Source organism: Bos javanicus, chromosome 19 (genome assembly GCF_032452875.1).
Source record: "Bos javanicus breed banteng chromosome 19, ARS-OSU_banteng_1.0, whole genome shotgun sequence".
Lineage (NCBI taxonomy): Eukaryota > Metazoa > Chordata > Mammalia > Artiodactyla > Bovidae > Bos > Bos javanicus.
Genome location: NC_083886.1, coordinates 28,298,370 through 28,323,675, shown reverse-complemented (window position 1 = coordinate 28,323,675; position 25,306 = coordinate 28,298,370). Strand labels below are relative to the sequence as shown.

At 54.6% G+C, this 25,306-nt stretch overlaps 1 protein-coding gene across 11 annotated transcripts; it reads left to right on the top strand.

The window, feature by feature from the left end:
- The first annotated feature begins 869 nt into the window (after positions 1-869).
- On the top strand, positions 870-25,149 carry DLG4 (discs large MAGUK scaffold protein 4). 11 transcript variants are annotated; one of them, XM_061390968.1, is made up of 21 exons: positions 870-990; positions 1,225-1,265; positions 9,964-10,029; positions 13,446-13,499; positions 13,636-13,686; positions 13,890-14,014; positions 14,111-14,280; positions 14,369-14,505; positions 14,658-14,802; positions 18,499-18,794; positions 18,908-19,010; positions 19,337-19,451; positions 20,755-20,931; positions 21,200-21,236; positions 21,346-21,373; positions 21,505-21,552; positions 21,659-21,760; positions 22,079-22,251; positions 23,139-23,248; positions 23,916-24,007; positions 24,199-25,149. In XM_061390968.1, exons 5-21 carry the CDS (start codon positions 13,657-13,659, stop codon positions 24,303-24,305), a joined length of 1,995 nt encoding a protein of 664 aa, XP_061246952.1. In that variant the 5' UTR covers positions 870-990; positions 1,225-1,265; positions 9,964-10,029; positions 13,446-13,499; positions 13,636-13,656; the 3' UTR covers positions 24,306-25,149. The 11 variants fall into 11 exon arrangements, with proteins under 11 accessions (XP_061246952.1, XP_061246951.1, XP_061246950.1 ...); XM_061390967.1 differs by having other exon boundaries at positions 13,446-13,500; positions 13,628-13,686; XM_061390966.1 differs by having other exon boundaries at positions 9,964-10,128.
- The last annotated feature ends 157 nt before the right edge of the window (positions 25,150-25,306 follow it).

The following is a 25,306-nucleotide window of genomic DNA, read 5'->3' as shown; positions in this document are numbered from 1 at the left end:
GTGTGAATTGCCCAGGCATATTATATTGAGACCTAGGAGTTGTCACTAAATCTGGAAACATCTAAATTTTCACAGTAGAGAGGACCCCCCAGGTTTGCTGCCTTTCCCTTAGGGTCTCTGACACCTTCCTGAACATCTCTGTGCTCTCTTGTTCTTCCCTGAGACCATGTGCTAGGCCAGACCTCTGGACCTCTGGGCAGATGGATTCTTCCCAAGCCTGAGAGGAACTGTAGGAGTTCTCATGTCCTGTCCCCTACACACACGCACATACACTCATACACACACACACACACAAACATGTCTAGCTTTGGGTCAGGAAATTCTAGGTAATGTATGACCATCTTGTTACCATTCTGACTGAGGACAAACCCAGGAGACAGTGACAATTTCCTTTCTTTTAGGGCTTCCAAAGCAGAGCACTTTGGGGCTAATCCTCTTTCCTGGCCCTCAGGAAAATGTAGTGGTCATGCCTGGCTTTGGGGAGAGGGGCCAAGGGTATAAGGAGGAAGGTGGTGGTGGTGATAGTAACTGGGGACCCCGGAAGAATGGGACGGTGGGTGGGTCAGAGACTGCCTACTTTACCTGACAGCTCACACTGGGTGGGGAGAAGACAGCTCAACTCTAACCCTGGTGGATTAGAGAGATTAAAGTGAGAAGAGAGAGAGATGTCTGAGGGACCAGGACCTAGAGGTGAAAAACAGGCGTCCTTGTGAAGGGGAGGCCTGGGGGTGGGTGGGGCCTGGGACCCAGGGATCCCTCTCCCTGGACCTTTCTAGAGAGTTTGGGGTGAGAAGGCAAAGGCTGGGAAAGAGGAGGTGAGTGTGTGTGAGTGTGTTGGTCCCTCTGTCTCTTCCTTGGCCCAACCCCTCCCCCTCACTTGCATTTCACCAGCTCCCAAGTCGGCCCTCTGGCTCCTAGCACCCCCACTATTGCGATGGGCACCCCCTCTCCTTACGGTGCTGCACAGTGACCTCTTCCAAGCCTTGCTGGGTAAGTAGCCCCAGTTTTCTGAGGGGCAGCAGTGACAAGGGCTGGCCTGTGCTTGCGAGGGCGATTACTGAACTTGGGGGCTGGTTGGGAACCTGGAAATCAGGGGTCAGTGTCCACCAGTGTTGACTGGAGGAGTTCCTCTTTTACCTGATGGGGATGGAGGTGAGGTGATGGCAGGGGTGGCCAGGGAGGCCTGGGGTGGGAGGGGTAACTCAAGCTCTGTTCCTGTGACAGACATCCTGGACTATTATGAGGCTTCCATCTCAGAGAGTCAGGTAAGGGAGTTGGGGGGTGGGCTCTGAATTCCTGAGGGTGCAGCAGGGCTGGAGGGGTGAGCAAACTACTGCTAATAACCTGAGACTTGAGGGTCCCCGGGGACGGCCTCCTGAGTCAGAGGCAAGGGGAGTGCTCTCTTTCCAGTCCTGTAGTCCATTTGCTCTCCTGCTTCCCCCTCTTCTTTACCTGCCCCAGTTTCAGGCACTTAAGGGTCGAGGACACAATCAATTTTCAGGTTTCTTCCTATAAATCCTGAGGGAGCCCTAGGCCCCCAGGGATTCCATCCTGCCAGCCCCTCCCTCACTCCCTACCCCCTACCATGGCCTCTTTCCAGTATCTCAACCACCCTGGGTGCTCCCAGTCTTTGAGAGGCTGGGTGGGTGCTTCCTTCTCTGAGAAATAAACTCCCTCCTCGCTGCCTCTCTGCTGTCCTCGCTGGTGGCTGGCCGGGACTCCATGTTTGCCTCAGGGCCTCTGGGCTCCTGTCTCCATCTCCTTTCCCATTATCCGGGTTCCTGCCAGCGCGGAAGGAGTTAACTCTACCGAGGCACCCCCCCATTCTCGCTCTTCGCTACCTCCCTCCCTCCCCCTGCTTCCTCTCTCCTCCTCTCTCCCCTTCCCTCCTCGGCTCCACGGCTCCCTCGGCCGCTGCCGCCTCCGACCCCCCCACCCTACTCCCCCGCCACGGCCCCTAGCCCCTGGCCGTTAGGCAAGACCTTCCCCTACCCCGGGGCTCCCCGACATCCAGTTCCCCTCCCCCACCTTAGCTCATGCCCCAGCCCCCGAACCCCGGGGCTGCCAGCCCCCGGTGCCCCCGCCCCTCCTGAGAATCGGGGTGTACTCCCTAAGCCCCCTCCCCTCCACTGGGGACCCCTTTTAGGGCCCCCTTCCCCTCCCTCCCACGCTCCCCTACCCTTCCCTTCTCCAACCCCCTCTTTCCCCTCTCACCCCTCCCCCCATCCTGGCCCCCCCTGCAAAAGTGGGGTGCGGAGGGGGGAGGGGTGAGAACCCACGGAGGGGAGGAACGAAATTCCGATGAAGTCAGAGCCCCTTACCCGCCGCCGCGGCCAGGCCCCCCAACATGGACTGTCTCTGTATAGTGACAACCAAGGTAAGCATGATAGGGGAGCCTGTAAACTGGGGGGAGGGTATGAGTTCGTGGGGAGGGGTTAGTCAGGCCTAATCTGCGGCTGGGGGCCCTGGAATGAGAGCATCAGCAGATGGGAGGGGGGGTCATAATTTAGTTTGGGGTTCACATCTGAGATAATGCTGGGTTTGGCCACAGGTGCCCCCTGGAGTGATCCCTTTGTACCTGTAGAGAAATGGAAAATTGGGGGGTATTCTGTGACTTGGGGATCTGGTGGATTTTGAGGTTCATCAATGATGTTGAGGGAGACTTATTTAAGGAGAAGCCTGGCTCACATGGGAGCCCTGCTTGGTGTATGTTAGAAGGTGGACTATGTGAGGGGGGGTTCCTCTTCCCTCCTGGGGGACAAGCTGGCTTCCAGTTGCCTTGTCCAATTTCAGGGGGCTCCTGGGTTGAAGGTAGAAGGTTACTGGTTGTGAGTACCTGACTGGTCTGGGGGTGTCAGCTGGCAGGGAAGGAGTGGGCCTTCAGATTATAAAAGAAGCATCTTATATGCATTTGGGGGTGCTCTTAATTTGAGGGGACTGTTAATTTCAGGGTCAGTCGTATGGAATAGGGATAGTTGGGAGTTGTCAGGGAACTGGAACCTGAGAGAATCACCTGAGGGATTGGACCAGGTGAGGTTAGGGTTGGGGTACTCCCTGGGGAGATAGGAGGCTGCAGCAGCTGAGGTTGCCAGCTTCTTTGGAAGAGGATGAGAGGCTTGGGGAGAGGGGATTTGAGGAGGGGTACCAGGTGCGTGGTGAAAATTTTTGGGGTGGCCCAGGCAGGTGTCCAGCATCCTCACTTCCTCCCACACTGTATCTACCCTGGTTGGGAAACAGGGAGACGAGCAGATGGAAGGGAATGTTCCTGTTACCCCTGACCCTTGGGATCAAGGTGGGGGAGGACACCTGGATTTAAAATTACTGGGGTGAAAAGGTGTAGGAGGAGGGCCAGGCAGGCAGCAGTGAAGATCTGTACAAGGGTGTCCCTGTGAGCCTGCCAAGTGCAGGAACTCCGGGATGGGGAACACTGGCAAGCTTCTGGTGGGCTGCAGAATACCTGGGTCTTGGCTCTAAGACTCTGGGACTGGAAAGCTGGAAGCCTGGAGGCTTGGGCGAGTGGCAGGCAGCTGGGGGTTGGGGGGTGGGACAGGAAGTGGGGGCCGGGGAGGCGGGGTCTGGGTGAGTCACAGGCTGGGGAGGGGGTTATATTTAGTGGGAACTGCAGATTCTCAGGGCAGGGAGCTGAGGACACACATGTTCCCTGCCACAAACTCACATACATGTATACACATGCATCTACACATGTGTTGTGCATGTGTGAGCATGGTTGGAGGAGACTGAAGGCTGAGGACCTCTAGGTCCAAGTCCCTACCCTCTCTTGAGGGCTACTTGCTTATCCTCCATTCTGTGGGCTTGGGCTTTCTCCCATATTCCTTCTTCTTCCCATGCAGTGGATTTTTGTGCCTCAGTTTCTCTGGCCTTCTCTCCTTTAAGGTCTGTCTGAGCCTCAGTTCCTCTTGACTCCTGCCCTTAGTCTGCCCCTTAGCCTTAGGCTTCCTGGCTATGGTCCCTTATGTGCAGGTGTACACAGAAAGCCAGTTGGAATGTGTGGGCTCTGCTTCCAACACGTGAACGCACATATGAGAGGGGGGGTGAGGGCCTTGTCTGCATTGGTAGCTATTCTGGGAGGGTGGGTTTATTCATCTCCCTTCAAGAATCCTGCTTCTTCGATGGAGCTCAGGGTTGAGCATCCCCGAAGGAAAGAGTCTTGCGCAGAGAGGATCATGCATTTTGGGGTTTTACAGAGGCGTGGAGACCCAGGCTTGCCACATTCCTTGGCCGGAAAACTTGTCAGTCTCGGATGGCGGGGACTCCAAGTCCCATAAGGCTTTGAGGCAGGAGAACCGTCAATGTTAGAGGGTTGCTGCCCCTCGGGCTGTTGGGAGTTGTGGTTCATCTCTATCCAGGGCAGCGGAGGGTTAGCTTTGGAAGAGCCAGCAGGGGGGGCACATGGCACTTGTTCCCCCAGAATGCTGGGTGGGGTAGAGGGTGCTCATGCTTTGCGGTCGTTGAGCTTCCCAGCTACATCTGATTCCTCCATCTTTCATCGCTTATATTTAGATTTCTGCCGCAGTAATTTAAGGAATATTTATTTAATGCCCACTATGTGCCAGGCCCTGTGCCTTGCGCTAACTCTGCCTTATAGCTATCACTTAATCTTACTCTGTGCCTCGCTTTCTGCCGGTGTTTCTGAGCATCTCTTTCTCCCACTCCGCCCCCGTCCCTCCCCCTACTCCCCGCGCTGCTGCCGCCGTTGCCATGGTAACCGGCGACGACTGAAGTTGCGTGGCGGACTTGAGGGCCGGGCGAGGGTGGCGGAGGGCGGAGCAGAACAAGTGGGGGAGGGAGGAAAGTGGGGAAAGACTGGGGGTATTTGGCTAGAGTCCCGGAGGCGAAGCGGTTAAACCCTCCGGGTGGTCCTTATTGGGCAAAGCTAAGGTGTCGGGGGCGGGGCAGTGTGGCCTACGGCCTCATTCATTGGTCGACTGGGGCGTGGCGGAGGGGCAGTGTGGGCGAGGCCGGGGGAGCGAATGGGCGGGAAGTGGACGCAGGCGTGGTCTCCTGTAGGCAGGTGGGCGGGGTCTGGCTTACTCTACCAAGGGAGGCGGGCAAACAACCTCAGAAAGGGGTGGGGCCTTAGGACTGGGTAAATGAGGGCGGGGCTGACCCGGCAGGGGCGTGGCGTGGTCCCATGTGCAAAGAGGAGACAGGGTTTGAGGGGCCTGTTGTCTAAGAAACTGCGGGGAGCAGGGGTCTTTGGAAAGGAGAATCCGGGGGTTGGGAAATCTGACGTCTCAGTTTTCCTAAGATGGAGGACTGTTAAGATTTCATCAGAGCACAACCTCCTACCTCAACGCTATGTTCCAGGGAGACGGTTGCTAGGCGACGGCAAAGTCCTTGTTTGCTGTGTTGCCAGGCAACGGGGAAACGGAAAATGGAGGGAAAAAGGAAATGGGGGATGGGGGAGGGTCTTAATGGCCATAGCGCCCACTGGTGGAGAACTAGGGCCTGTGCATTTTCTTTTCTGTAAGGAATTTCCAGTTCAACCCCTTCTGCACTGGCTCCCTCTGAGGATACAAGCATTCTATCCAGATATGAAACTAGGACCTTGGGGGTCATCGTGGGGGCGTATCTAACAGATTTCAGTCAACGGGAAGAGAGGGGGCATGTGTCAGGTTCTAGGGAAATCCCTCCTCTCTACCATTTGTAGGCATTTTAGAAAAGTCAGAGAAGCAGATTTTAGGAGATTGCTCGCTGGGCTTTAAGAGTTGAAAAGGTGGGAGTTCAATGTGAGAATATTTAGAAGAGATGCTTTCGGGTTCAGTTTGGGACAAAATGGAAGAAATCAGAGGCAGTCATTTTGGGGTGTTACGGGAGATTTGTGGGCCACTGGAAATTGCAGGTCAGATCTTATTTTGGTAAATATTTTTTTGAGACGTAGGTGTGGGGGAGATAGATATATTTGGGAGTAATCTTCCAACAAAGTTGAAATTCAGAATCATGGCGGGTGGGGGGGTAGAAATGTTGAGATGTAGGGGAGGGCAGCCAGAAAAGGGAATAATGTATACATTTAAAGAGTACAGAAAAGGAATAGAGAAATATCTCATAGTCTAGAAGTCTGGTAATAAACTGAAGAGGTTGCAACTGAATTCAGAAGGTCAACTTTAAGGTCCCTTAAGTATTCCCTGAAATGGGATCTGGTGGTACTGGGGCATGGTATGTTAGAAAAGTCATGAGTATCTCATTAGTTTCAAGGATTTGGAGAGGGGACCCCAAATGAATTTGAGGACTGGTTATTTGGATGTTTACATTAGAACAAGGGTAATAGCTGCACTAATTTCAAGGTCTCTGTTAGCAGACTGGGGGAACAGATATAATTTTAAAAGGGATGATTTAAAGGGTAGATTAATTTGAGGGCACAACAGGATCTGTGGTCCTTCAACTCTTGGAAAACGTTGTCTGGCTATCCTGTGGGGCTATACCGATGGTTAAAATAGGAGGCGTCTTGACATCTGTGGGGATGTTGTCTACATTAACAGTCATTGGGGAGGTTGGGTGCAGGGGATTGTGGGAGGCAGTTTAGACCCCTTGGGGGTCCTTCTGCGGGAGAAGTGCTGCTTGCTTCCCTGCCCCCTGAGAGTCCAGGGAGCTTTCGTAATAGGGGCTTGGTGATTTTAGGGGTGGGAGATTAGCTAGCATAAGGGATCCCAGAGAACCAGAGCGTTAAATTGGTAATTTTAGGAATGTCTGTATTTGTGAATGAATAGGAGTATACTGTGCACGGTGGAGTTCACAGAGAAACAGCTGGAACCGGGGAAGTTGATGGCTAAGAGGGTCTCCCCGCACCCCTTCTCTCTCATCGTGACGCTCTCCCGCACTGCGCAGGCGCCGTCACCCCCCCACCTCCGGCCGCAGCCTCCAGTTGCCGCGGCCGCCGCAGCCCCCGCCCCTCTGCCCCTCCCCCTCCCCAACCCCGGGACCCTTGCTCTCCCACCCATCCCCTCCCCTCAGTCCCCCTCCCCTTCTCCATGTCGACTCGGAACAGATTCGCCTCCATGTGTCTCTGCGTGGTACGTGCCGCGGTACGGGCTCCGGCCCCGCTCCCCTCTTTCCGGACCCCCCAAATCTCGGGGTGCAACCTTCAAGTGCTGTCGCTCTTCCTTCTGCTTGGCGGGGTCTTTGGGTGGCAGTGTCTCGCGGACAGGCGCAGTGGGTCGCCCCTCCTATGATCATTCACTTTCACTCACAACCCTCTATTCTGGGGGTGCAAGCCTCCGTTCCAGGTCATTCTCGCAACTGGGGCGGTGAAGAGAGGGCCAAAGGGAAAAGCAACAGCGACCCCAGGCCTTTGGCTTATCCTATGCCTGTACCTTAATAATATTACCTGTGCCTTAATATATTGGGGGTTCAGACTTGGTCCCAATTGCACTGGAGCTGTCGCTGGTCACGGCCCTGAGCCCCAGTAGCGTAAAAGAGGGGACCCTCCTTCCTAGCCTGCCTTGCGTTAGTAGTCCTTTAGTCTGGGATGAGAGGTGCTGACCTCAACCCCCACCTCCCAGTTTGTAGTTTCCTAATGACTCTCCCACCCCCACCTCTCCAGAGGTTTTTCCTTACTACATTTACTTTAAAAATTTCCAGGGACTGAACATAGGCCCTAACCTCTTTCAGCCACATTCTGGGAACTCTGGTATCCTTTCCTTGTTCCCCATCTCCCTGACTTTGTCACTAGATCAGGAGGAGCCTTTTTCTCAGTCCCAGACACCCCACTCCCCACGGGGGTAGGGAAGGGAGAGGTGTCTGCAGTCTCAGTGTGGTACAAATTTTCTTTCATCTCCTCTCTAGAATAAACAATGAAATGTCCTTTTCCACGCTTCCATTTTCATTGTGTGCATCCTGACATTTCTTCATCGGGATTCAGGAATTTTCTCTGTGAGGTGGGGCGAAGATGGAGGGGCTTTGGGCTCAAACCCTCCCTGCTGCGTCCCAAACTCCAAAAACTTGAAGCTGCAACCCTTGGTCCTGCCTCAGTTGTCACGCAGGGAATTGGAGGCTTTGTGAAGAGAGAAGAGAGCAATCTCCTTGTCTCCTTCTTCCCTCCCTGGTCCCTCCAGTTTTGGGGCTCTGTCCCTCAGCTCTTGCACTATCCAGGCTGAAGACCACCTTTTCAGAATGTGGCACAACAACCTCTTTCAGTTCATCAAATTCTGTTACCCAAGAGGGCCCAGCTTGGAGGAGGATTATTTAATTTCTACTTCCCCTAACTTCCCTTTTCCACTTTTTGTGTTCTTCGTATGGAAACCTGGAGGGAGCTAGGAGTTTTTCCTCCAAGTCTGTCTCCAAGGCCAGAAAACAAAGTGTACCTTGATGAGCCCCTTTTCTTTCTTTAAGACTTCAAACATATCAAGGTGGGACTTCCCTGGTAGGGTCCAGTGGTTATGACTCCACACTTCCACTGCAGGGGGCGTGGATTTGATTCCTGGTCAGGGAACTAAGATCCTGCATGCTTAATGGTGCAGCCTTAAAACAAAGTGTATCAAGGTGCTCCTTGATCTCAGCTGTCTCTGTGTTCTGGATTGGAGACTCTTAATGGACCATTTTCCTCTTCCTATCCTCTTACTTTGTCCTTAACCATGGCCAAAGTGGACTACATCCTCAGCCTTGGTTCCTCATCCTCAGAATTTTCAGAATCATACTCTGTGTCAGGCATTGACCTTGATAAGCTTCCTCCAGTTTGATTTTGTAACTGTTGTCCTCCGAATGTTGGGGTCCTCTCAGCTTTTCAGATACTTTTTTTGAGAGGGAAATCTTGCCTTCTCTTTTTACCCATGTGTACTGGGGAGCGTATTCTGTCTTCTGCAGTCTCTGAGAGAGCCCTACACATGGTAACCTCCCCTTCCTCCACAGAACCTGGCCTTGGGGAGGGTTTGCTTCTGTGAGGGGCAGAGGCGCTACCCTTCATTACTGTTTCCAGCTGCCCTCCTCTCTGGTCCCTCCGTTAATCTCATTTACTGGAGTCTGTATTAAGCTAGTAAGGGAGGCCCTTGAGATGGTATGCAGTGAGTTAGGAAGGGGAATCAGGGGTCAGGTTGGGTCTTTCACTCGTAAAGGCCAAAGGGAGACCAGGAATTTACTCTGAGGTTCTACCCACTTCCGCAGTCACTGAACCTGGAAGCTGGCATCCATTCTTGCCCCCTTTCTGAGCCCTACCATCTCTGTTCCTCCCCCACCCTCCCCCTTCTTCTAGTATATCCGATTAGCTGGCTGGCCTCTGGGCATTTGTAGAGGTGGGGGAGTCCTGGGGCCCCCTTGCCGAAGACTTGGGAACCAGCAAGGCCAGCTGGACCGGTTTAACTTTGTCCTGCCAGGGGGGCTGGTGCCAAGTACCTGCTAGTTGAAGGGCTTGACTGCGGTCCCTGCCCGGGGCATGCAAAGTGTTGGGGAGTGATTTCTTCCTGGGGCAGAGGCTGCAGTAGGGAGACTGAGGCATTGAGGCTGGAGTGGGGTGGGATGGAGTACCGAATGGGAGAAGCAACTCGAAGGAGGGAGGTTACAACACGGGGAATGGGCTTAAGGTATAGAGGAAGCTGGGGGTGGGGGGGAGCTGATGAGGTAAGCAAAGATGCTGGGGATGGAGGTAGAGAAGGGGAGGGGTGCACGTGGCCGAGGGGCTGGAGCTCTGGGGAAGGGATGAAGAAACGGACTTCAGAAGAGGGGTGTGCTGGGGAGAAGGCGGGGGTCCTAGGCTGGGAGTTGGAAGAGTTGCGGGGAGGGTGCGGATTTGGGAAGAGAGGAGAGGTGCCCAGGACCTGGCGGGAGAGGGGGCTGTGGGGAGGGTGGAGAGAGGGGAGCCAATGGGCTGGAGGACAGGGAGGGGGAGGAGCTGGTCAGGCCCCAGGGCCTTCCGCACTGCACAGGCTGGGGAGCGGAGGCGCGGCCGGGGCGGGCCGCCTGGAGCCCGAGGCGCTGGGCCGGCCCCCATGACGCCTCCGTCCCCGTCCCCAGAAATACCGCTACCAAGATGAAGACACGCCCCCTCTGGAGCACAGCCCGGCCCACCTCCCCAACCAGGTAAACGCCCCCGAGCTGGTGCACGTGGCGGAGAGGAACTTGTCCCACCTCGAGGCCGTCCAAGGGGTCGTGGGCCACGCCCACTTCTCCCCCATCAAGGTAGGAGACTCAGGCGGCCCCCTCCCCAGTGCAGCCCTCGGAGCCTCGGAGCTACAACTATCCCCAAGGCCCGGTAGGGCGAGAGCCAGAGGTGGGAGGTGGCTGGGACTGGAGGGCTGGGCTTGGGCTCCTGGGGCCAGGGGAGGGGGCATTGGGGGCGTTGGAAACACCTGGTTCCCAAAGAGGAGAAACAGAGGCTAGGCAAGTGGCAGAGGGTGTAGAGTTTACAGCCGTTGTGTGTGTGCGTGTGTGTCTGCGTGTGTGCGCGCGCACGTGCGTTGAGATGTGTGCGTTCCCCAGGATGCTCCCCGCGCCTGGGCCCTCTTCATTCCTTCACACACCCCGACCTCCGTTTCCATTTTCTGTGTCCTGAGCTCTGTTCAGAACTCCTGCTGCCCTCATTTGCTCTTGGCCCTTCGCTGCCTCCTCCCCCCGCTTCCGGCCTCTGGGCCTGGCTCTCCAGCCTTTTCCATCTGCCTGGCCTGAGATTTCTGGTTGCCCGGCGTTTCTGCCTCTGTCCCCTGCCTCGGCCTTTGCACCCTCCTGTGCCCTCCCTCCTCGCTGCCTTTTCCTCTCTGCTGGCTGGTGCTGGATGCTGTCTCTCTCTTCCTCCCACGCACTCTCCTTCTTCCTCTCCCCGATCCCCAGCTCAGGCTCTGGCCAGGATGAGTCCTCTGCCTGGGTCAGCCGGCTCCCTTTCTCCCTACTCATCACTTCTGTCCTTTCCTCCTATGCCTCCTCTCTCTCCTCCTCTTGGATTCTACCTCCATGCAGATTTCTTTCTGTGCTCCTCCCCCATTATTATTCACCACCACCTGTTTCCCCTTCTTTTCTGTGCCTACAGTATGTTTTCCCTTCTCCAGTCCTAGGGAGGCCCTGTTTTTGAGATTTTCCATTCTCCAGGCCACTTCCCATCTTCTTCCCCCTCAGTCTCCTCTTCTGGGGGTGTAGGCTGGGAGGAATGAAGTGTACCAGGCTGGCTGTGAGATTCAGAGGAACACTGGGGTCAGGGGTGAGATTCTAGGATCTTGTGGGATGTCCCGGCAAGGGGGAAGTTGTCGACGTTTCGCCAAGAAGATGGAGAGGAGGTTCCTGAGTTCCTGAGCCTGGGAATAAGGAGGCAGAGGCTGGGCTGCAGTAGGTTCTGGGGTGAGAAGGAGGTGGTAGGAGAGTAGTTGGAGAGGGAAATACAATTTTCCTGCAGGTAGAAAAGTGGAGAGACGAGAGGAAGCCTAGAGGTCCTAGGACAGGAGACAGGCAAGGATGAGATGTGGTATCAGGGAGGAGGTTGAGCTGATCGAGAGCAAGGAGAGGAAGAGATGAGTGCAGAGAATTCCTGTGGATGGCTGAGGGCTTCAAGGACGAAGGAAAGAAGACTAGAGATGCTTTTTTTTCCTCAAGATGGGGCCATTCAGTCCCCAGGGGAGGAGAAGAGGAGCGAAAGTGGTCGTACAGAGGTAGGGAGACTTGGAATCTGCATCCAGGAAGCAGAGGGAAGTGAGTGCTGGAGGCCCTGGGTGTAGGAGGGAGGACCCACAACAAGGCCTGAGCCGGGGGACAGGAGAAGCCTCAGTTTTCAGAGGGTTGAGAATGAAGGATTGTGATTTGGGTATAGAATCTTGAGGGTCAGAGAATGAAGTAAGGGAGAGTGGTGGTGATCTCTCTGAGGAATCATAAGTTAGGATGGAGGATAAGAGCAGGAGACTGATGCCGAATGGGCCTGGACAGGGGCACAGGGCGGGGAAGAGGATGGAGAATGGAGGCTGGGGTTGGAAGATATATCGTGTCGGGTGGAGAGAGGGGTGTTTTATCTACAGCTACGCAGATGAGATGAGATGAAGGTAGTTGGGGATAAAAGATGGAGCCTGGGGCAGGAACGTCTAGGGTAAGGATGGGGATGGCAATTGAGGACAGGCTGTGGGACAGAGGAGGGACACGCGGATGGGATGTTGGCAGTCAGTGGCTATTGGCTGGACAGTAGCATTTGCTGAGATTTGAAGGGTCAGAGAATGGATTTAATATATTTATGGGTATGAAATCTATTACGGAGCTTGAAAATATGTAGTACTGAGATATCGCAGTAGGAGAGAAGAAAGACCCCTTGGGAAGGAGAGAGCGAGGAGTCTGGGGAATCCTTGATGAGTGCCTTGCGCTTGGTAGGCTCCAAATAAATATTTGTTTAAGGAGGAGACAGGTTGGGGACCCCGGAAGGAGGCTTTTGGCTGCCTTCCCCCATTGCTATGGAAACATGGCTTCGGTTGCCCTGGCAACTGGGGAAGCCCCTAGGACCGGCCTAAAGCGGCCCTGCCCTAGAATCTAGAGACCCTGCTGTGTCGAGGCGACTGACGTCAGGGAACTGGGCACACCCCACTTTAACCCTTTCCCGGATGAAATAGGCCAGGGGTGGGGGTAAGAGTAATGAGAGACTAGGACCCGGATGTCTTTCACCACTCCCCTTTCCTGACGTTCTTTCCACTGCGTAGGGTGAGGGGCTTAAGGGAGGGTGGAAGGAAGGTTATTCAGGAGGCGCTGCGCCCTCAAACCTCTTCAGCCAGGACTTCTTTCGGCCGGGCTACCTGGGGCGGGAGGGGGGGCGGGGCCTTTGGGAATCTGGTCGCTCTTAGGCCACGCCCCATCTCCTCCTCCCGTTGTCCTGGCGACAGGCCTCCAGGAGGTGGGTCTCCCCAGGCCCTGGCTGGGCTTAGATACCGTTGCTTGGCAACAGAATCCCAAGAGGAAGGAGTAGATTGAATGGTGGGTGAGCGAGAAGGAGGGTGGGGCCTGCATCTTGGGGAACCCCGGATTCCAGGGGCCCAGGGTTTAGGGCACATGTGTGTGAAAATGAGGGGCAAGTCTGAGGGAGGGTTATGAAAAGATCTGGGTGTTGATGGGTAGATAGGGACAGGGATGGGGTAGGACCTAATGGACAGGAGCCCTGTGGTATGTGTGTGTAGTACATAAGGCATGTAGCACTCTGTGGTGTTACATCCGGTGAGAAGCTCCCCCCCCCTAGCCGGCCCCCCCCACTCCCGGCTCTATACCATCTGCTGCTCCCCCATCTGGCTGTCTCTCTCTTCCTGCTTCTCAGACACCTCCTTCCACATGCAGGGGGCCTGGGCTGGGCAGAGTTGGGGCCAGCACGTGTACCTGTGTGTTTGTAACGTGGATCAAGGCTGGGTCCTTCAGAGAGTTGAGGGGAACAGAGCGGGCCAGGTTAAGAGGCTGAGAGGGTAGCCATGGTGGGGGGGTCTCTTGGTTACGGGCTCCCTCTTGAGCCAAGGCTCAGGCAGCTTTTCATCTCCTTTTTTCCCTCACAGGCCAATTCTCCCCCTGTGATTGTCAACACAGATACCCTAGAAGCCCCAGGATATGTGAGTTGTTTAGATTTGGGGGCTTTTACAGAAGGGAGGAGGGAAGGCCAAGTCCCAGCAGCAGGGTAGGGTCAGGTGCTCAGGCAGGAAGTCTGTCTCATGGCTTTTGTGTTTCTGGCCCGTGCTGGAGTTGCAGGTGAACGGGACAGAGGGGGAAATGGAATACGAGGAGATCACATTGGAAAGGGTGAGCAGGCTCATGCAGCCCAGGTCCTCCCCCCTTGCCCCCTGTCTGTGCTTCTCTCTGTGCCTGTGTTTTCTCAGTGGCCAGCCTCTTAACCCTGTCCCTTCCTGCTCCGGTCACAGCTCCCCAACCCTCTCCCCTCCCCTCTCACCCAGTCTAGAGTAGGCGGTGAGGGGAGCTGACCCTCTTCCCCTCCTTCTGCCCAGGGTAACTCAGGTCTGGGCTTCAGCATCGCAGGTGGCACTGATAACCCCCACATCGGCGATGACCCTTCCATCTTCATCACCAAGATCATTCCCGGTGGGGCTGCAGCCCAGGACGGCCGTCTCAGGTGGGGAGAGGAGACGGGTTAGGATGCTGGCTCCCTTGAAAGGGAGGACCAGGGCGGCAGGAAGCTCCTGGCTCAGGCCCACCTTGCTGCCCTCAGGGTCAACGATAGCATCTTGTTTGTCAATGAAGTGGACGTGCGGGAGGTGACCCACTCAGCGGCGGTGGAGGCCCTCAAAGAGGCAGGCTCTATTGTCCGCCTCTACGTCATGCGCCGGAAGCCTCCGGCTGAGAAGCTCATGGAGATCAAGCTCATCAAGGGGCCTAAAGGTAGCGACCCAATTAGGTTGCCACCCCCCTCCCGCTATCCTCTGCCCCAGGGGACCTGGGGACCCACCTCTGCCCTCCCTCCACCCAGGTCTTGGCTTCAGCATCGCTGGAGGTGTCGGGAACCAACATATCCCTGGAGATAACAGCATCTATGTGACCAAGATTATCGAAGGGGGTGCTGCCCACAAGGACGGGAGGTTACAGATCGGAGACAAGATCCTAGCGGTGAGTGGGGGCCCCCATCACTCTTCTAGCCCACACCTGGGTCTTGCCTGCTGGCCTGGTGCCTGCTCAACCTTCCTGATGGGCTCGCCCTCAGCACGTCCATCTTGAGGTTGTTTCCGGTTCTCTCTGAGCTCTGCTTCCCTTGGCCCCAGGTCAACAGCGTGGGGCTGGAGGACGTCATGCATGAGGATGCCGTGGCAGCCCTGAAGAACACGTACGATGTGGTCTACCTAAAGGTGGCCAAGCCCAGCAATGCCTACCTGAGTGACAGCTATGCTCCCCCAGACATCACGACCTGTGAGAGCCCTCCAAACCCTGGAGCTCCCCATGCCCCCCACCAGTCACCCCATGACATCCCCATTGACCCTGCCTCTTCAGATCCTTCCCCTGAACTGGCCAGAACCTCTATCACTTCCTTTAGTTGGAGAATAGATGGAAAATTGGTCACCGTCAAAGAACTAGAAAAGATTGTCAATAGTCCCTCCCCCCGAAGGCACTAGATGGTTTTATGGCTAATTTTATCAAATCCTCATGGACTAGGTAATTCTTATGCTTTTTCTGAGCATAGGGAAAGATAAAACGTTTCATATTTCATTTTATAAGGGCATCTGAAAATGGTCACAAGGATAATGTAAGAAAGTAGGGAGCTCCCTGGTGACCTAGTGGTTAGGATTCAGGGCTTTCATTGCTGTGGCCTGAATTCAGTCCCTGGTCAGGGAACTAAGATCCTGCAACCCCATGGTTCAGCCAAAAAAAAAAGAGGAAAGTATAGGTTAATTTTGCTTCTGAACAGAGATGTAAAAGTTTCTAATGACATAGTTGCAAAACAAACACAGGGGCATATTAAGGGAGTAACGTTGTCACAAAGTTGGGTTCATTTCAGGGAATTAAAGGTGTTTCCATATTATGAAACCTCTAAGTATGAGTCATTGTATTTAAAAAGTTAAGGAAGGGAAGGACTTCTTTGGCAGTCCAGCAGTTAAGACTCCATGCTTCCACTCCAGGGGCCACCAGTTCGATCCCTGATCCCTGGTCTTTGGGGAGCTAAGATCCCATCTGCCACGTGGCTTGGCAAAAAAAAAAAGGTAGAAAAAACAGTAAGTTCATTTCACACAGATGTGGGAAAGGCATTTGATGAAATTCAACGTCATATTCTGAAAGGGAAACTTAGTATACTAGGAACAGAGGAGTTTTCCTTAACATGATTGAAAAGTGTTATCAGAAATCAACAGTGAACACATTGTAATGATAAAATCCTATCTGTGTGTCCATTAAGTTAGGAACTAGGCAAGGAAGCCTCTTCCTGCTACTGTTAGTCCACATTGCTTTAGAGCAGGATTTCTCAACGTTGGGGCTATTCACATTTTTGTACTTGGCAATTCTTTGTTGTGGGGGGCGTTGTTCTGTGCACTATAGTATGTTTAACAGCAGCCCTGGCCTCTACCAGATGACAGTGATACCCTTCCCCTCCAGTCAGAACAACCAAAAATGTCTTTCAGTTCAGTTCAGTTCAGTCGCTCAGTCGTATCCGACTCTTTGCAACCCCATGAATCACAGCACGCCAGGCCTCCCTGTCCATCACCAACTCCGGGAGTTCACTCAAACTCAAGTCCATTGAGTCGGTGATGCCATCCAGCCATCTCATCCTCTGTCGTCCCCTTTTCCAAATGTCCCCTGGGGGTGAGGGGGGCTGCAAAATTACCCTGCTGCGAATCACTGCTGTAAAGATTTCAGGCAGGGTAGCAAGAGAAAAAAGAATAAATGTTACATTTCAGTGGGGAGAATCAAACTTATCCTTATTTGTAAGTTATACTTATGTCCATCTAGATTAAAATTTAAGTAAATTAAATGAAAACCTTAAAAATAATAGGTAGGGTTAAGAATGTGGCTATATGTAAGATAAAAAGCATGAACTAGTGACTTCCTAGCAATAAGAAAATATAATGGGTAAAAAGATCCTTTTTGCTATAGGAAAAAAGCTATAAAATTTTTAGAGGACTTCCCTGGTGGCTCAGTGGTTAAGACTTCACCTTCCAATGCAGAGGGTATGAGTTCAATCCCTGGTCAGGGATCTATGATTCCATATGCTTCTCAGCCAAAAAACCAAAACATGAAGCAGAAGCAATATTGTAACAAATTCAATAAAGACTTTAAAAATGGTTCACATTAAAAACATCTCTAAAAAAATTCTTAGAAAGATAAGCTTGATCAGAGGGCAGATTTATATCAGTAAATGACCTGTGTCAGATTTATATCAGGTAAATGATGAAACTTTACTGAAGGGCATAAAAGAACACTAAAGAACTGGAAAGTCACAGCATGTTTCCTGATGCAAAAAACATAATATGCTAAAGATCTCAACCCTCTCCAAGTTTTTCTCTAATTTTATGCAATCCTCATCAGAATGTTAATGTTCACCACCCCCCACCCCCAACTGGAAAATTACATTTGGGAGAAGAGCTAAGAAATTTTTGGAAAAGAATGAGATGTGACTACTTCATCCAAATCTGAAATCATACTGTAAGACCATATTAAAATCACATGGCCTTGTTTCTAGACACTATAACCTATCAGAGGGAACCTTGGCTCCTTGGAGAAAGGGCCAGATCTAAGACTTGAGCAAGGAATGTGTAAGATGAACTTGTAACATCTTTCATATTAGCAAAACTCTTTGTGACCCCATGGACTGTGGCCCATTGGGCTCCTCTGTCCGTGGAAGTCTTCAGGCTAAACTGGAGTGGGTTGCCATGCCCTACTCCGGGGGATCTTCCTGACCCAGGGATCGGACCCAGGTCTCCTGTATTGCAGGTGCATTCTTTACCATCTGAACCACCAAGTTTTCAGTTGAGAACTTTCCCATTTTCTAGCAAAAGCATTAAAAGAACAAGTTATCTTTTAAACCTTTAAAAAAAGAAGAAAGCAAGGAAGATATTCAAGGGTTGTGTCAAAGGCAGGAGCCAAGTTGAAACTGGCCATTCAACCAAAACTCAGTAAATATTTAAAAATCTACAGGATTATAAGGATACTTCAAAACAACTAGGTACCTTTGGAAGATGCTAGGGAACTTGTACATTCTGAATACTGGCAAGCAAAGGGTAAGAGTCAAGCATTTATTCTCTTTTCCTATGCATATTGCACCGTAGAGTGACCAGTGGTTGACCGGGGAACATTCTTTTTTACAGACAAATTCTGACTAATAAATGTTCCTTCCTCAAAAAAAAAAAAAAAAGAAATATACATGGGCACTATTTGCCATCCTCAGTGAACTGTCAAGTCCAGGCAGTGATGGTCAGTGGCTGCTAAAACTCTTAGGTGAGAGGCTAATGGCGAGCTTTATAATGAATGGATCAGGCTGACAACACCCCAACCTATGGATTTGTATCTCAAAAAACGCAACCTGACATCGCATCATGTCGTGATGCAGAAAGTATGCAGCAGCATCTAGGAAATAATTCTGTCAAAAATTGAACTTGAGTCTCTACACAGGTGACCACTTGACAGGAGATGCAGGGCAGGGATGTAAGCAGTGATCTACTTGTTAGGGTTTCCCACTATTTCCTAAAAGAAGGTGGGAAATTCTGCTAGACAAATGACCTAGTTTTCTCACCAAGTGAGTGACCAGGAAGTGGGGGAAACAGGGAGAGGAATTTTATAGATGATATGAGAGATGGTTCAACTGAACTAAAAGCCCCAAAGCCTGGTATTAATATTCCCCTTGGCTCCATACCCCTGGCATACCTAGGTCATGTACCCTTCAGATCCACTCGCCCCTAGGAGAACCCACCCCTACCATGCCCTTTGAATTCCTGCTCCCTGACATTGCTGTGACCATCATGTTCCCTTACACCCCAGCCTTGTTTCTCTGGCATAGTGACGTGCCCTTCCCCTGAGCCTGGTTCTGCTGCTTTCCTCGGGAGGAGGTGGAGTGGTGGGCGTTGTCTCCCTCCGTGCATTTTCCATTGCATCCGTCCTTCCGCCCATGTCTTCCCTCAGCTTATTCCCAGCACCTGGACAATGAGATCAGTCACAGCAGCTACCTGGGCACTGACTACCCCACCGCCATGACCCCCACCTCCCCTCGGCGCTACTCCCCCGTGGCCAAGGACATGCTGGGGGAGGAAGACGTCCCCCGAGAACCGAGGCGGATTGTGATCCACCGGGGCTCCACGGGCCTGGGCTTCAACATCGTGGGTGGCGAGGACGGTGAAGGCATCTTCATCTCCTTCATCCTGGCCGGCGGCCCCGCAGACCTCAGTGGGGAGCTGCGGAAGGGGGACCAGATCCTCTCGGTAAGGGAAGACCAGCCCCTGCCCGGACCACCCCCTCCCCTCCAGCCAGGGCTCATGTAGGCTGGAGCCCGGCCCCCATCTCCAGTGACTCAAGCTCTCCCCGCTCTCTCTAGGTCAATGGCGTTGACCTCCGCAATGCCAGCCACGAGCAGGCTGCCATTGCCCTGAAGAACGCGGGTCAGACAGTCACGATCATCGCTCAGTATAAACCCGAAGGTACTGGGCCCGAGACATGGGTTCAATCCCTGGGTCAGGAAGATTCCCCTGGAGAAGGAAATGGCTACCCATTCCAGGATTCTTGCCTGGGAAATCCCATGGACAGAGGAGCCTGGCGGGCTACAGTTCATGAGTTTGCAAAGAGTTAGACACAGCTGAGTAACTAAACAGGAATAACCAAGCCTGAAGCTCCGCCTCTCAGATGGTGCTCAGAACTCTGTCTCCTGGCTTCTGCAGAGTTCGGGGGAGGGGGAGGGGAGAGGCTGACAGTAGGGAGGGAGACAGTAGGGAGGCCAGAGCTCAGGAACCTTCTTGTCCTTCCTCAGAGTACAGCCGGTTCGAGGCCAAGATCCATGACCTTCGGGAACAGCTCATGAACAGCAGCCTGGGTTCAGGGACTGCCTCCTTGCGGAGCAACCCCAAAAGGGGTTTCTATATCAGGTCGGATGCTTCCTGGCTGGGCCCCTCTTCATTTCATGGCCCCTCATCCCCCAGCCAGCTCTCCCTCCTCAGTCTTGCCTGGCTCTTGTCCTACCTCCCACTCCAGGGCTGGAGACGCATAGGTTAGCATTGAGAAACACTCCCTAGCGACTAGAAAACAGCCTCAGCCTCAGTGATCCCTACTGCTTCCTAGCCCCTAGTCACCCTGGCAACTCCCCCAGGACCCCCAGCTGCCACACAGTCTGGTAACTCAAAGGTTAATGCCTGGCAGAGCAGGGGGCCTCTCAACTTTTGGAATATTGCCCAGCCCCATGGGATAACACATTCCAGGGGAAGTGGACCACCGCTCTCTCCAAGCTGACCCTGTCTCCCAGGTGGCATTTTGCTACCTTCTTAGGGCTCCTCCCACTGGCTCCTCTTTCTTGTCTGCCCAGGTGTAGGCGATTTGTCTGAGCTTCTTCCCCTCCCTCCCTCTGGGCTCCCGGTCTGCTCACATGGCCTCCCCTTCTGCTCGCTCTGCCAGTGTCTCTCAGAGCATTCAGCCCAGGCCTGACCTCTTCCCCATGGTCCAGACCTGCAGCTCCAGCCATCTGCTTTCTGGACACATCCCTGGGTTGTCCCACAGGTGTTCATACTCAGCATGCCCCAGAGCTAGCTCACCTCTTCTCCCGTGCGCTCGTGCTCTCTGTCCTGCCCGGTCGGTGTCTCTTTTCCTGAATGGCACCACTGTCTGCCGAGACACCTGGCTCAAACCGGAGCCTCGCTCGGCCCTTCTCTCTTTGTCGGGTCCAGTTAGCTCCTGGGGCTGGTCAGTTCTGACTCCCAGATGATGCTGATGATCCTGGAGTCCCTTCCCATCTTTCTAGCCCTGGTGCTTTGCTTGGCATCTCTGGTGTCTCTGCAGTCATTCCTTCCCTTGTCCTGACCCTGGAGTTGTCACTTACAGGTTGTCACTTAAGGCTACTCTACTGCTGAGGGTAGCCGGACTTGGGTCCATGTTACCCCTGTGACTGGCATGCATGCATGTGGCAGCTGCTTTCTTAGGAGGGTGCTGTTCTCAATCTTACTCTCAAAATCGCCCCCGATCCGTAGGCTGTCTGATCCCTGACACAGCGAGGATTGAATGGCTGTTCATAGTTGTAGAGCTTTAGGTTCCCACACAGTTCTGGGGTTCATCAGAATCCATAGCATCTCTGGGAAAGCCACCAGTGGCCATGCGGGTCTGTAGACCCCTAGGCAGAACCTCTGAGCTCTCAGGGGCCTTGGCCCTCACCAGACTGACTGGAGGCTACCTGCCCTCCAGGGCCCTGTTTGACTATGACAAGACCAAGGACTGCGGCTTCCTGAGCCAGGCCCTGAGCTTCCGCTTCGGGGACGTGCTTCATGTCATTGATGCCAGCGATGAGGAGTGGTGGCAGGCACGGCGGGTCCACTCCGACAGCGAGACTGATGACATCGGCTTTATCCCCAGCAAGCGGCGGTGAGCCTTCTTGCCCCTGAAGTTCCCAAGGGCCCCAGGGTGGGCAGCCAGCAGGGAGGGTGTGGGTCCACCCCCAACTTCTTGGGGATCTGTCTGCTGACCCTTTGTGGGCACCACGACTCACATGAGCCCTTGGGACAAACACCGCATTTAGGAGCGTGGGGCCAGGGGCTGCTGGGAGACGGAGTTCTCGGCTGCCCTGGGGGTAGGGGCAAGAGGGCCCTTCACTGGGCATTTCTCTACCCCCATCCCTCCATGTATTCCTCAGGGTTGAGCGACGGGAGTGGTCACGGTTAAAGGCCAAGGTAAGTGGAGAAGGCCGGGAGCTCTGGTGCAAGAGCGGAGGTGGGCAGGGCGGTGGAGCTCGTGGGTCTGGACTCCTGACCAACTGCATGGCCTGCTCTGTCTCCCTAGGATTGGGGCTCCAGCTCTGGATCACAGGGTAGGTTGGGTCAGTTTGGGAAGACCTGCGGGGAGAGGGGCCCTGGGCTTCTCTTGAGTCCTCGGGAAGGCCAGTGGGGGCCCTGTATCCCCTGCCTCCAAGGCACTTGTAGATGCCCTGCCTCCTGTTAGGTCGAGAAGACTCGGTTCTGAGCTACGAGACGGTGACACAGATGGAAGGTGAGCCCTGGCAGCGCGCCCTGGCCCAGCCCCCTCCCCCGGCTCTGCCCCTCCCCGCTGCCTGACCCTGATCTCTGCCACTGCCTGACCACCACGCTTTCCTCAGTGCACTATGCTCGCCCCATCATTATCCTCGGGCCCACCAAGGACCGCGCCAACGATGATCTCCTCTCCGAGTTCCCCGACAAGTTCGGATCCTGTGTTCCCCGTAAGTGCAGGGCCTTGGGGGGCGGTGGGGGGTGGGGCCCAAGGGGTCACAGGCAGAGTCACTTCCGAACACAGGGGTTCTCAGACAAGGGTGCTGCTCAGCCACCCTCACGTCCACCGGGACCGTCCCAGGCCGGAGACTCGGACGACCCAGAGGTGCTGGGGGAGGCAGCTCCACCCCTCTCTCCTGGCCTCGGTCTCCCCAGCAGCCCCCTTCCCTGGAGGACCAGCTGGGCTCTCCTAGGGGGTCGCTGTAGGCAAGGTTGAAGCTGGAGGGATGGTGGTTAGATCTTTGGTGGGTGGGGTGACTTCCTGGCAGATACGACGCGGCCCAAGCGGGAATACGAGATAGATGGCCGGGATTACCACTTTGTGTCGTCCCGGGAGAAAATGGAGAAGGACATTCAGGCCCACAAGTTCATCGAGGCCGGCCAGTACAATAGCCACCTGTATGGAACCAGCGTCCAGTCCGTGCGAGAGGTGGCAGAGCAGGTAGGAGCCACGGCCCGTCCTCCTCCTCCTTCCCCCCATGGCCTTCCTCAGCTCTCTAACTCTCTTTCTCTCTCTGTCTCTCTCCCTGCTGGGTCTCCACTCCACCTCCTCCTTCTCTTGGGCAACTCTGTCTGACTGCCTGCTCTCTGGTGCCCTGCTCCCCCACCCCTCCTCCCTTGGTCCCTGACCCCAAACTCCATGCTGCCATCTGTCCCCTCTTCCCTCTCCTTGCCCCGTTTCACCTCTCTTCCTGTGGCCTTGTCCTTGGTGGCTTGGCCCCCCACAACTCGGGCCCTCCCTCCTGCTGGCTTCCCTTTGGCCCTCTCCCCTCTCCCCTCACCTTTCCTGGGGTCTCCACTTGCCTCTCCCACTCCTCTGCCCTCACCTTCTCCCTGCTGCCGCCACCCTGCCCTCTTCCCTCCACGGCCCCTTTCTCCATCTGCCTCTCCTCCCTCCCATCTGTCTCTCCTTGTTCCTTCCATCTGTCTGTCCTCTGTCCGTCCTCCCTGCCCTCCCCTCTATCCTACTTCCTTTCTCCTTCCTTTTCTTGCCCCACCTGCCTGGCTCCGCCCCCTTGGCCTTGCTCTGCGCCATCTTTTGGGTCCCCTCCCTGCCTGTCCTCCCTGTTCCCTCCATCCCCTCCCTCCTGTGCGGGCCCCTCCCTTGCTCTCCGTCTGTCCCTCTCCTTTTTTCACTCTGTTTGTCTATACCCTTCCTGCCTCCACTGTCTTTGCCCACGCGTCTTTTGATATCCATCTCATTTCCCTTTTGGCCAATCTCATGTCTTCCACTTTTCCACGTCCTGTGTGTGGGTCCTGTCCTGCCACCTCTGTCTGTCCTTCCCCACCACCTGCTGGTCCCCCTCCACCCACCCTGCCTGCCCCCAGGGGAAGCACTGCATCCTCGATGTCTCGGCCAATGCCGTGCGGCGGCTGCAGGCGGCCCACCTGCACCCTATCGCCATCTTCATCCGCCCCCGCTCCCTGGAGAATGTTCTGTGAGTATGGTCTCAGGGGGTTTCCCCTCGGCTCTCCCACACCAAGCCCCGAGCCTTAGATGGCCTCTGTGTTGAGCTCTTCCGTCAGAACTCTGGACAGCAGCTCCAGCAGCCTTTGAAGGGAATTGGAGTTAGAACCCAGAGGGCCCAGGGAAGCCCAGGCCTCTTCCCTCCTCTTCTGCCCTGGGCTAGGCGGGACTACAACTCCCAGCAACCCCTGGGGCACACACCTGCTAGGCATTGGGGCTCTTGGGAGTTAGAGTCAATCCCTTCACTGGGCTGCTGGCTGGAAGGATGAGGTTCTGGAGAGGTCCCTGAAGTGGCCACACCTGGCTGGGGTGGGTCGTGGGGAGGGGGCCCATCTGTGGCCCCAGAGGGTATTGGGAATTGTATTTTTTGCTTCATGCTCTAAATAAGAAAATAGTGGGGACATCCTTGGTGGTCAAGTGACTAAGATTCTGTACTTTCAATGCATGGGGCCCAGGTTCATTCCCTGGTCAGGAAACTAGATCCCACATGCCCCATCTAAGACCTGGTGCAGTCAAATAAATATTTTTAAAAAAATTAAAAAAAGAAAATAGTGGTTGCAACTTAACATCCCTGGACAGAGGAGATCAAGGCAGGGCAGGACCCACCCTCAGGTCTGTGTCTCTCTCACTCTCCACAGAGAGATTAATAAGCGGATCACAGAGGAGCAAGCCCGCAAAGCCTTCGACAGAGCCACCAAGCTGGAGCAGGAATTCACAGAGTGCTTCTCAGGTGAGGCTGTGGCTAGCCCGTGGCCAGCACAGGAGGTGCCTTTGGCACAGATTCAAAAGCGGGGCCCCCACAGGGTGGGTGGTTTAGAAGGAGGTATCCCCTTTGGGTGGGTGCATCCCATGGCTCATGGACTGGAGAATTAGGAGAAGGTGCCCTTTGCCCTGGGCCTGACTCCCTGCCCCCGCCCCCAGCCATCGTGGAGGGCGACAGCTTTGAGGAGATCTACCACAAGGTGAAGCGAGTCATCGAGGACCTCTCAGGCCCCTACATCTGGGTCCCTGCCCGAGAGAGACTCTGATTCCTGCCCTGGCTTGGCCTGGACTCGCCCTGCCTCTACCGCCTGGGCCCTTGGTCTGGACTGAATTGCCCAAGCCCTTCCAACCCCCAGCCTCCCTCCCACCCCTTCTTATTTATTTCCTTTCTAACTGGATCCAGCCCATTGGAGGGGGGACACTCCTCTGCATGTATCCCTGCACCCCAGAACTGGGCTGCGGAACCCCAGGAACCCGGGGTCTGAGGGGGAGCCCCGGGCTCCTGATCCCGAGCCCTGGTTCCTTAGGACCCCTTGCTCCTGCCCCTGCCCGCCCCCAACGCACACACAGACCCACTGGGGGGCCACCTGCTCTCCCCCATCTCCCACACACTTTCTGAAAGTCAGGGCCCCCCTCCAGGAGCACCCATTGCAGGGCTGCAGGCCTCCGCGCTCCCCCCGAGGCAGGGTCTGGGGTCACTCCTGACCCCATCATAACTCCCCAGGTCCCTTGATTTCTCATTTTTTTTTCCATTTTTTTCTTCTCAAAGGTGGTTTTGGGGGGATTAGTGGGGGGATTCCACCATGGGCCCCCTGCCTTCCACATGCCCCCTACCTTTTTTCTTTGCCGGTTTGCATGAGTGGAAGGTCTAACTGTGGCTTTTTTTTTTTTTTCCTGGGATTTTTTTCTTTTTTTTTTTTCCTTTTTTCTTTTGGGAACGGGGAGGGATGGGTCTAGGGAGTGGGAATGTTGGGGGGGAGGGTAGGGGGGGCAGGGTTGGGGGTCGGGTGTCTGGGAGCCAGGGGAAGACTGGAAATGCTGCCGCCTTCTGCAATTTATTTATTTTTTCTTTCGAGAGAGTGAAAGGAAGAGACGGATACTTGAAACCCAGTGTGTGGCCTGGTTATTTGGGACCCGGGTGAGGAGGGAGACCCGGGTGGGAGTATAGGGATCGGTCTGGTAAAGTCAGATCCTTCTCCCCCCACACCCATCACCTCCCCCGAGACACAACAGAATGGCCTGAAGGGGGCCTTGGAGGAATCTGCAG

Bases quoted from the DNA above. Each gene is read 5' to 3' on its own strand.
- DLG4 (XM_061390960.1), top strand. From the start codon at position 2,348: ATGGACTGTCTCTGTATAGTGACAACCAAG. The intron at 13,500-13,635 runs GTGAGTTGTTTA...CTGGAGTTGCAG, and splicing joins CCCTAGAAGCCCCAGGATAT to GTGAACGGGACAGAGGGGGA. The intron at 21,761-22,078 runs GTAAGTGCAGGG...ACTTCCTGGCAG, and splicing joins GTTCGGATCCTGTGTTCCCC to ATACGACGCGGCCCAAGCGG.